At 41.2% G+C, this 12,052-nt stretch overlaps 1 protein-coding gene across 1 annotated transcript; it reads right to left on the bottom strand.

Annotated features, from left to right (window-relative positions):
- Nucleotides 1–7,619: 7,619 nt before the first annotated feature.
- helt (helt bHLH transcription factor) lies at nucleotides 7,620–9,657 on the bottom strand. Its single transcript, XM_018695692.2, has 4 exons — nucleotides 9,518–9,657; nucleotides 8,846–8,950; nucleotides 8,571–8,667; nucleotides 7,620–8,317 (listed from the first exon to the last, which is right to left on the bottom strand). The coding sequence occupies exons 1-4, from the start codon at nucleotides 9,542–9,544 to the stop codon at nucleotides 7,842–7,844; spliced, it is 705 nt and encodes a 234-aa protein (XP_018551208.1). The 5' UTR covers nucleotides 9,545–9,657; the 3' UTR covers nucleotides 7,620–7,841.
- Nucleotides 9,658–12,052: the final 2,395 nt, after the last annotated feature.

The following is a 12,052-nucleotide window of genomic DNA, read 5'->3' as shown; positions in this document are numbered from 1 at the left end:
CAAAGTTAAGAAACATGAGTGCACCCTGGTGGTCTTAAGGTTTAAGACAGTGTCTCCAGCTTGAGTCCAGCTCTGGATATTTGTTGTATATTATCCTCCTTCTCTGTCCCTCTCATTTCCTCTCATCTCTCTATTGAACATTATCTTCATAGCAGTAGATTTAGTAAATTAAATTAGTAAATTAAGACTTAAAACTCTGAATCATGCAGAATTGTTTCAGTGCAATCGGACTGCTGTTATTTTTTTCTATTACATATACACACCTTAAAACACAAACCTATAGAGATTTGCTAAAACGCTGTATGTTCTTTCAGTGCTGTAGTTGCAACTGTATTTAAAATGCTGATGAAACCATCTCGCTCTGTGCAGATGTTTTGTGGCAGCTCAGTCTGTCTCTCTGGATGACTGACATTTTTTATTTCACACAGATCGCTTTCTGTGGATGTTGTTTCCGTAGTCTGTGTTGTGTTGCCTCATGTTCTTGGTGTCGGACATGGGTGCCCTGCTGTGAAGGTCACAGTGAGGTCAGTGAGGGTATGACCATTTCGCCCACCACCACGATGACCACAACCGCACGGCCAATCTGTCTGTTTGAAACGCAGTAAAACTAAAGGAAACGTACTTTAAATCGTTCTTTCAACAAATTCTTTAATTTGTTGCTTCACTCTGTCCTCCTAGTGTGTGAATGTCTTTCTTTGTTTCTTTTTATCCCTAAAGCTGCCTCTCCCCTAAAAACTCTTTCAGTTAAAAATGAAAGCGTTCAGTCACACCATCAACATTCACACGAGAAAATGTATTTGCTGGATCTCATTCAGTTTGACCGCATGCAGTCACTTGAGATGAAGTCTTCGACCCTCACTGGCTGCCAATCTCATTTCTGCTATTTCTTTCTCTGGATTGGTTACTCAGACCGTGACCTCAGAGGGTGACCTGTGGAGCCCCGGGGTCCCCTCTCGCTGGCCCTACGCTGGCCCCCGGACGCAGCTAAATACAGGGGAGCGTCCGTCATCTCGCCAGGACAAAAGGGCGAACATACCATGCTCGCCCCTCATGAGTCCAGCCAAGCGCACAGGGAGCACATTAGGACCTCTGGGTTTTATTTACCCTTTCTTTTTGGCCTCGCAAAGAGTCGACCGGGGCGTCAAGTTTGTCAGGTGCCTCGGCTGTGACCGTCTGACCACATCACACACTCAACGCAGCCTTTCACATTCCCCAAAAAGCTTCATGATGCATTCTCCTGATTCACGTTGTCAGTTTTCATGTTCTCCACTTGCCACTGAAGCGTTATGTTTGAAAAAGATCTCTGGCAGAAATAAAACCGTCCCTGGTTACACTTTAAAGGCTTTCTTTAAGAAACCTCTACACGTGAATGCAGTCTCACAAGCACGAGAGCAAGTGAAGCTGAAAGGATTGCTCCCAGTCTTCTCTGAACCCCAAGAAGGAAATTCCAGTGCTGTTGGAGATCCTGAGCTCTGCTCATATAAAAGAGGAGAAAGAGACGAGTTAACTGTGAAGCAAGGAAATAAAACCTGAGAGCATGTTACAACTCAAAAGCCAGCCAGCCATGGTAATAGTTTTGGTTTTGTCTGCTCAGGTTTTGAGGAGATAAAATCACTGCTATTTTAAACTAAAGTGAAAGTGACTGTTATCGCTGATGGATTAACATGTTGCAGCTTGTCAAGGTGTCATTTATTTTAACTGCTTTATTGCATATCATATAACAGTTTGATTGTTTAATCTATAATAATACATAAAATTCCTAACCTCATAATACAGAAAAATCTGAATCTGTAAATGAACTAATACATATAGTGGTTAAATTGAGGTAAAAAGCACAGCATTTTTCAACAATGTAGTGGAGTAGTATAAAATGGCACCATAAATGAGTATTTATTTACTTTCCACCCTTGGGGATTTTCTGCTTCTGTCCCCAGACAAGAAATTTAACAGCAACTTCACTGACCACAAACATTGTCTCCGCTACTCAGGACAATCAACAGACGTCACCGTTAGCCAGTTTCATTGGGAGTATTTTATTGGCAGAGAGTTGACTGGTGATTTATGAAATGAAAAGTTTAGAGGGTGACATTCTGGATTTTTAGATCTGTCACTTTAAATCAGAGAAGGTTAAATTAGTTTTGTAATCCACTGAATTCTATTTGTTCTCATAGAACAACACATATGCATGCATAGACATGAAGAGACTGAAAACATTATAGTATGCTTTGTTTAAAATGAAGTTGTAAAATGAGAGTGAAAGAGTACAAAAGTATATTACTCATATAAATCATATTCTCTTCAGATAAATATTTGAACAGTCTGAGACACCACTCTGACTTGTGTGAATTTTGATAGACCTTTATCAAAGTTCATTTATCTTTACCCTCTCAAAGTTTGAAATGACTGAGATTAAAGTTTAGTAAAGATATAAACATTCAAACAAAAGCAAAATACTGGAATAAAAATTGAGAAATTTAATTTCTATTGAACCTTTAATTATTCTAAAGGAATGCAAAATTAGACAAATATCTTTATTAGTGGGTTCTTTAAAGTATTCTTTTAAAAATGAATAATTTATTGATGTTGTCAAACTTAATGCCATTAGTCTTTAACAAAAAGGCCTTAAAACATAAATTATGCCACTCTATTGGAGACGTCTTGTGAAATTACTCACACGGTGTTATATTTGCCTCCTCTTTTACTCATACTCCCTTTATAAACACACACAGGAACTGGAATGTATGGCGCTCTTTGTCTAACAACCATGCAAAATTACCTGATTTATCACAAGCACTTTCCGATGTCACACTGTCTGTGCTCGTGACAAAAGTGTCCCTTGTTGTGGCACACCAGATAACCAAACCCACCCTCGTGAAACTCACAGCGCCGATCTAAAACACGCTTTCTCAACCTTTTGTCCCCCGAAAAAACAAAGAGCTGCACTTTCTCTTGGCAAATGATGCCTTAATTGTGCAAGTTAACAAGCTTGCTCTTTTTTTCCCATGAATAACAAAGAGTTTGGTCCAATTTTGTTTCTTTTTGTTTGTTGTGTGTATATGTGTGTGTGTGTGTGTGTGTGTGTGTGTGTGTCTTTAACTCCTCTATAGTGTGTTGTTGCACGCTTGTTGGGCTGTTCCCATGCGGCTCTCTGCCTCCATATTTCTCAGATCGTCTGTGGCGGGTGGCCGTGCTGCACATGAGAAAAACTCAACAAAACAGCAGAAAAACACAAAGAGCACGAGAAGTGAGGGCGTGACTGAAATGACTGTCCACAGTGGGATATTTTGTACAGTATTCATTATGTTTTCATTTATATCGGAGATGTCTTTGACCCTTCCCTGCTCTCCCTCCTTTAAAACACTGCCTCCTTTATCACTCTATTCATTTTTGGCTCAAATATCTCAGTTCTAAATGGAGGTAGTGTTGAATAGGACATCTCCATGGATTTGCATAATCTGATGGCATTGCTGGTGAGCACATAGAGGGTTGTGCCAAGTGCAAAAAGGTGAAGCCCTCATCCCTTGGCAGGGGGCAGAGATGAGATGCTGTAGGTCCTCCTACAGCAACTGTTGTCAGATTTAATAGGAGATACATTCAGTTTAACGTCTTATTTTTATAGCCTAGATGTGCAGAATACAAACAGGCAGTCTGGAAATCTATAATTAATGTTTATTTTCTGCGTTACTCTTCAGAAACACCTACATACGTCTCAAAAAAACACTCATCATCAGATCAAATATTGTTACTTTTTACACTCCATGTCAGCTCAGTGATGAGCTCTCACCAAAATCACTCCCAGACAATCAAAAGGCATTGATATGTGTTGTTTTTTCTCTCTCTCTCCCTCTCTTCTAACAGACTCCATTCATGTCTGCTCTCTTCTTACAGTGCCCGTCATTCTTCAGACATCGCCGGTGCCAAGGCAATAGGATGGCTGCCTCTCTCTGATGGGAAACTGTTGCTCATGTGCTGGGTTGGCTGCCAAGTTTTGGCATTATTGGTGAGGGGAAGAGGAGGGGGGGAGGGGAGAGGAGAGAGAAGGGGGGGGGGTGTACAGAAAGGGGGCCCTTTAAACCCTGTGAGATAGTGGTATCTGTTGTGGGAATGATCTTCATCCCTTTTCCCCCCTTTTCTCAGCACTCTCGCTGTTTCTGTCTCTCTCAGTCACTCTCTTCTTCTTCTTTCCCTCTGTCTCAATCCCGTCCTCTCCCCCTACCTCCCTCCACCCCCCCACCCCTGCTCTCTGTCTCTGTCTTTTCATGCTGTAGATCAGACGACCATCCTGAGGTGAGCCAGCAGAGATCCGATGCCACTGGAGGCACTTTGATTACCCACCAGACTGACTGACTGTTGGATTTCTCACAGCTTGTGTACTTCGTTGGCTTCGCTCCCAAAGCATGTAACCCTCCTTCACATACACACACGCACACACACACACAGACACAGAGGCAACACAAAAACACACAACACTATGGTAAAGGGAAGAAGATTTGCCGTTGTATTCTGAGAAGCTTAGCTAACTGTCTAAGCCTGACTTCAGTGCTCATACAGGTGCAAAGATCAAATCAGCACAGTATGCTACAGCAACGGTTCCCAATATTTTTGGTTTTTAAACCTTAAAGGAATAGTTCAACGATTTGGGAAAAAACCTTGTTCACTCTCTCGCAGAATTCTACATCCAAAGATTGATACTACATTCTTATCTGTCCCTTAATTATCCATTAGCTTAGCTTAGCTTAGCACAAAGACTGGAAACAGCTAACCAGACTCAGTCCAAAGGTAACAAAACCCACCTACCAGCACTTCTAAAGCTCATTAATACGTTTATATCTCGTGAATTAAAGCTGACATGTGAAAACAATGATGTGTGGCTCTCAGTGGGCTACATACCACTGGTGGGCTAATGATCTCCCCCTGTTTTCTGGCTGGTGGATGCAACACTTATATTGACCTTCCCATCTAAGTCTCAGCAAGAAAGCAAATGAGTTTATTTCCAAAAATGTTGAACTGTTCCTTTAAAAATCGCAAGGTTTAGCTTCTGCATGCACATGAGTTAGGGACAGTTTTCCCTCTCTGATAGTTTCATTTACTTTCATTCATTCATTCCCTTGTTTTAAGAAGACATGTTACAAGCAAAAACAACTTAATAAAAAGAAGATCACTGCAGTGATCTTGTGGCCCCTGAAATTTGTCTTAGAAGCCACATAGGGAGTTCCAACTTCCAGTTTGGCAAAACTTTAAGATACGATATAATACAATACAAAAGGATAAAACTTTATCGATCCTATTCAGGGAAGTTACAACATCACCAATACAATATAAATGAACTAAGCATGAAAAAACTACATATAAATAGAAAATGATAAATAAATGGTACAAAAGAATGAAACTGAGTGGTGTATAAAGTGTATTGTGTCTACACACAGAAGTGTTTATTGTACTAAAAGAGGAGTTTTTACAAAATGAGACGTTCATGGTTTGGTTTACTGATAAAACTCTAATACAGTTATCAGGCTTTTTTCAGGGATGAAATGTTAAAATCTAAATCTTATTCCTGTCACTGTGCTCGTTTCCACAGGATGTGGAAACTTGTTTTGTCTTTATGAACTTGCCCAACTTCATTCTCATCAAAGTAAAAGCATAAGATCTGAGCATGATTGTGTTTTCTCTTTCATGTTCCAGTGATGAATAATTTTTCAAAAGAGCAGATTGTTAATGTTCAGCATGTGATATTAATGCGAAAGATAAACATTCTCCAACTGAAGCTTTACCACCGCAGCTCAGTTTACATGACAATAAATGCTGTGGAGTCCTTTTTTATCCCTTCTCAATTTATTATTATTCATGTGATGTGCTGTGGCTAAATCTTTCTCATCTGGCTGCACATGAGTCCTTTTTTTCCTCTGTTTAGAGTCAGGATTTAAACCAATATTGAGGCTGTAGGGATCCAAGTATTCCTTCAAAGCCCTTTCTCTTTTATCGTATTGTCACTTTTCCATCTGCATGGCCACTGTTTTTCACTTCTTTCATTTGCCCTCTTGTTGCTTGTCTTTTTGGTCAGGGGCTGGTTAATGTGGGTTTATCCAACCATCCAGGCGATTAATATGGGCTTATCCATGCGTCCGTCATCTACCCGTCCATCCAGAAACGTCCATCCTTCCTGTCTAAACAAGTAAGCATACACATGAGGACACCTACAACACACCTTACTTTTTGTGTTTTAGCACCGTGCCCAGGTACAGGAGCCTAAAGTGACACAGGAGAGGGAATTGTGCCATGATTTCAGCTTTGCTACTAAAGGAAAACTGGAAGGAAAAAGTGTTTTCTTGAACTCCTGTCAGAGAGAAACTTTGATTTCATGGTGTTGATTATTTTTCTTCGCAATCACTCAAGGATGAAGCACAAGGACGCAGAGATTGTTCCCCTTTCAGTTGCACCACAATGGGGCTCCTTGGTTTAAAAACAACAAGGAGTTTCCCCCCTTCTTATTCTCTCTCTCTCTCTTTTTTTTTACAATCCAACACCATACAACTCACTTAAAGAAAGACAGAAGGGGCCTGAAAGCAGTTTAATGCATTTATTGAGATGCTGTGGTCACATATAGCAGACACAAGCTTGCCAAAAACAGCTCTTTTGATCAGAGTAATTCCTTATTCTGTGGGATGCAAAGAGCCTCTAACTGGTCCCAATATGGCTTTCCTTCACAAAGTGAGGAAGAAAGTTTCAAAGGGCTTAAGAGCAGGTTAATTTATTCCCACAGAGTTCACAGTGTCGCTCTCTAGGTTCTCTGTAGGAAGAAAAACTGACTTAACTTGTCAATAAATGACAACTTTTAGCCAGGCTGGCTCTCCCTTCCCCACGTACCATCCATCATTAATCCTAATGAATAGTTTTCCTCACTTGCCTAAATATATGGAAATAGTAAAACTTGGCTTAAGTTCAGAGGGGGACAGCTTTTATCCTGTTGTGACACTCTCCCCTGTAACTCTTTGAAATCCTGAAAATGTAACTTTATTCAAAAAAATATCACAGCTACTTTTAGATTCTTTCAGCGTCAAACTACATGGATCCTGTGTGAAAGTCTTTATTCACTTATTGAAGTTTATCAGGTACAAAAATGTCATGTTTTTGAATGAAATGTCAGATTTGAATTTTAAGGAAGGAGGGGAGGGGGTGTTGAATGAATCAATGGTTGTGTTAAGTGCGGGTTTGTTTAAGTCAGGAGAGTGGCACAGTGGGAATCAGGCTCATGTCTGCCCCCCCTGGATCCCGCTGTGTCACCCATTAAACCCACAGATCAACCCTTAAAACAGGTCTTGGGGACCAAACTATAGCATTTTCAGTATAGCTGGTGGCACGCCACAAATACTGAGCCTTTGTGGAGCTTTTGATGAGGTAAATTTTCCTTCTCCAAATCATTCACTTTCATATTGTATAATCACTCCACACAGTCACAATTTACAAGGGAACTTTTGTCTCAGTTTATGTCATTAGAAGATGTGGGACCTCTTTAGTTGGTAGCTCCTTTTCTGTATATTTCCACTCACCAGGACAAAATCACTGAAAGTGGAAAATTGAGCTGCACTTGAAAATGTTTTCTCCCTCCTCTCATCTTTTTAAACATTTCTCAGAGGAGGACAGCAGGACTCTAACTGTTAATTTTATTGACCTTTACGCACTTTTACTCCCTTTACGAGAGCGTCACTTAAATATGTGTGTGTCAGTGATGACAAAACAATCTCAACTTTAGTCAGAAATATTTATTCACAACATGTACAGGATCTGTTTCCATCATTCACAATTATATAAATAAACAAGACAACAAAACATTGGGAAAGTATTTACATGGCGTGTTGCGCACTGTGCAGACTAAACGTGTTTGCGTGCGTGTGACCGATGAAGTTGAAATAGTGGTGATCGAGTCCCTGCACCGGTGACAAGTATCCACCGTGCTGTTGTGTGTGCGCGGAGAGCGGCACTGTTGGGTACGAGATGCCCGGGCTGCGAGTCGAGCTGTGCCAGGAGAAATGTCCCGGTGGACTCTGCTGGTACACGGAGTCAGACGGGCTGTGGCTTTGGTGCTCCGGAGAGGAGTGAAGCTGGCTCAGATAGTCAGACGGCTCTGGCATGGAGCCGACAGAGCCGAACACAGGCTCGGTGACCACACGGGACTTGGACTGTAAGAAGGCGAGGATCCGTGCGTACTTGATGTCTTTGGTTTCAGCTCTGTCCTCTGTGGTCAGGTAGTGCACCAGGTTCTTCATACACTCGTGGTATCCGTAGTGGAAGTAGTTTGCAAACTCAGCAAGAAGTTCACCTGGAATGAATCAAAATAAGCAGCGATCACAAACCTGCCAATATGACACGATAAACAAGTCTGACACACGGTGTTTGTTGTGGTCTGATTCCGGTGCGTAAAGTGGACTAAAGTTAACCAACTAAAAGATTAGTTTCATTCAAAATTGCAAGAAAAATACAATAACCTCTTTAAGAAACCCGTTTGATTTTGCTGACAGAACACTGATGATGGGACGCGTAAAGTAAAAGAGCTGCGTGAAAAGTTCACTAACCTTTTTCTCTGCCACGGGGGAAATCCGCTGAGTGGAGCGCTCTCAGATACTGAACAGTCATTTCTAAGATTTCAGCCTTCTCCAGTTTTCCAGAGTTCTACCAAAACATCAAAAATAATCCAGCGTTATAAAATGTTTGCAGTGCAAATATGAACCATGTCAAGAATCGCTAGAGTCACTTGAATAAACGTACGCTGATATTCTCTTTGCGAAATTGTCAGTAATTTATAATAAATTACAAATCGTGTTTACAAAGATTCTACATTTTATAATACCTGTTTCGCCAGCGCCATTGGAACTGTTTTTCCCAGTTCGTTGAGGCAGCGGTTGATTCGGTCCCGTCTTCGTTTCTCAATGACTTTGTGAGAGATTGGAGTTCTCTGTAAAAACAACAAAAAGAAGGAGAGACATAACGTGAGCTTACAGTTCTTCTATCAGCCAAAAATCATTTCTCAATTTAATGGAGCGACGAAATAATGTGGAAACTTATTGAGGATTTCTATTCTCTCAACTCAACTCCCGGCGACTTTTGCGCGCCGCGCGCTTTGCTGCTCCAGAGCGCGCAGTAGACATCTGCGCTCCGGTCAGTTTGAATTAATCTGAGGCACCATTGTACATAGTTAACGCATCATTTTTGCAAATGTAACACGTTCTAAGTTTTTGTCACGTAATTAACTACGTTTCTGTCACCAAATATCGCGTAAATGTCAGAGGGGCCCTTTTACATTCAATAGCGCGCCTAGTCATCCTGTAACGCGCGCCACAAGCTGGTGCTCAGTAGGTTTCTACTCCACTAGCGTTAAAATTACTCCAAATAGTAGTTCGACAATATTTCTTGTAAATGGAGAAGAATAAAATTCCCCCCAAAATAACTCAAAAGTGTTAAAAGTGTCATGTTGCCAAAATAGTTCAGTCCTTAAAATGCAGAGCGCACATGAAGCGCATACCTTCCTGTCTTTCATCTTCGATGCCATCGACGAATTTCTGACAAACTTCTTAAAAATGAGTGGAGCTGGAAGTTGGAGAGATGTGTTGCTGTGGCAGGAGATGAAGCAGACTGAGGTTTGAGGGGAAAGCTGGCCCTTATAAAGGGATCATCCAAGGGACTCTGGCATTCATGGTGTAAATTATTCCATGGGATTAGAACCACGCATTGGGTAAATGTGTGCATTTAGGATCAGTTAAAGAAATAGTAAAAATCTAAAGCCATGGGCTAGCAGGGGGGCAAACCTGCTTTGTTAATCCACGTGGCTGTTCAAAAGACACGTGATTACTTTCGGAATATTATTTGCATAGTAACAACCCAGGCGGGAAATAAGAACTGAGCGCTGGGATCGCCTGATCCCGCGGGGCGCACTGTGCGCACTGAAAACAAAGCCGGTGAAAAAAGAAACCCTCTTTCTTCCAACTCGCGTTTCTCACACGATCGCCTGTTTACAAATCCCAGCAAGCGATCTTAACTCTCATCCAAGCCCGGTCCGAGTTTTAAGGCCTGTCCAGTGTCATTAGAGTAATTAAGTAAGCCTTTAATAGGCTGTTCCGCCAAGTTCAGGGGAGATCTTTTGGAGACGGAGTCCCCCCGTTTGTTCTCGGCGTTTCTCACACGACTTGGTGACACGTCCATCTTTTATGAGAGATGGCAAGCTTTTTGTTTACATTCTTTATTTTGTTGGACTCCTCGGCAGGTGTGTGATTAGCCCTGGCACACGAGCGTCGTCTGCGTCAGGGCCAGCGTCTCCAGCAGCCTCTGGCACACGAGGGTTACCCACCACTGGAGACTCTTTGGAGAGGCTCAATTTGTATCCTATTATCCTATAAGAAAATGTCTATTCAGTCGAATGAATAGTTTCATTGGCCTAAATTTTAATAATGCTGTGAAAGAAAGGGAGAAATAAAGAAGAATGCAGCTGGTGTGAACGCGCATTATTCCCTGTCACCTGCAAGATGGGTAGCCTGGAGACCCCTATTCATTTGCCTAATTTCGGTCAACTTAACAAACTTTGGGAGAAATTATACTGCCATTGTTATGAAGGGTGAAGCTTTCTGATCGAATTAACAGCATGTTTTGATCCGGTAAATGTCATTAGAAAGAAAGAAACAATCGCGTTTAAAGGGGCCTGGGTAATGCGCCAAGTGGAGACGCCAAAGCGCAAACTGCACAAAGGCTGCTAGTAAATGCCACAGGGGACTTTTGTACCCTCACATTGCTCAAGTTTTTCCCCCCAAACAAAGGGCATTATTTTATACTTGAATACATTTCATACAACAATTGGCTGTTTTCTTCAAACATATTTTCACAGCAAGGTTAACAACAGGTTTATTGTGTGCGCTCCTTCTCACAGATTCAAACTGCTCTCATGCGCCAAAACAGTTTGCACCCGATTCTGTTCTTTGTTCTTTTTTCACTGAGAACGTTTTAATCTCGAAACTTTCGCCGTGCTTGGATATATTTGATCCTGTGAGCGATGTCGAAGAATAAAAAAAAAAAAAAAAAAACAGCGGAGATTGAGAAAGAAAAGCTCACGAGACATCTGAAGCGTTTGGAGAGTTTTTAGAGCACCATGGAGAGAAAAGCGCGAGCGAGCGGGACGGGGGCATAAAATCCAATTACTTGACTGTGCAAGTTTTTTAACACTTTTTTTTATGTGTTTGTCCTTTGAAATATGGAGGGACTTGTGAGCTGTTGCTTTTTCTTTTTAAATAACGGAATTAAATACTGGAAGTTTTTGCTGACCGGTTTTGTAAAACCGAATGTTGCGTCAGAACGAAACCAAACGATGCGTCAGGATTTTTCTTTATAACCGTTATTGCGCTGCTTTGATGTGAAAGTTGCATTTCCCTATTTGTTAAATTGTCTGGCAACTATCTGATTTAATGGATAAGCATTCAATTTGTTTCTGTTTACGGCCTCTTCTGTGTAAAACATTTCCCAAATCGCTGCGTCTCCACATTTTACCACAGTTTATTTTACACATTTCAAGCAAAACTCTGTGACTTGGTGCCTATGGCTGTGATTTAAAAACTTTTTTCTGGTTTAGTTGCTGCTTCAGGAGCAAAATTATTCCTAAAATGAAGGGAGGGAATGCTTATATTAAATGTTGGGATTTGTCTGAAGTAGCCAGAGTGGCTGCAGTCTCTGCGCAAACACGGGACAAATAAGCTCATACATTCTGAAATGATTTTGAAAATATGACAATGTTTTGATTGTATTTATCATATTGGCTTCTCTGGATATTAATCTGCAGCACAAAGGAAGAACTAATAGCATGAGGAGTCAGTGTTGGACGCTTAGCCTGATGAGGATAGGCTCTTACTGAGAGGAAAAAATCTTGAACATTTTGGACGGATTATAGAAATCATAACATCAGTAAAAGAAAAAAAAACTGTAGATATAAAATAGTGACTCCAGGGGAGATATGGTCAGGGCTGGAGGACTGGAGGAGGAGGAAGGCTGCACTGATAGGAGATCTGTACTGTAGGAA

Source organism: Lates calcarifer, linkage group LG5 (assembly GCF_001640805.2).
Source record: "Lates calcarifer isolate ASB-BC8 linkage group LG5, TLL_Latcal_v3, whole genome shotgun sequence".
Lineage (NCBI taxonomy): Eukaryota > Metazoa > Chordata > Actinopteri > Centropomidae > Lates > Lates calcarifer.
Note: the sequence above shows the minus strand (reverse complement) of the source record. Positions and strands in the feature narration are given on the sequence as shown.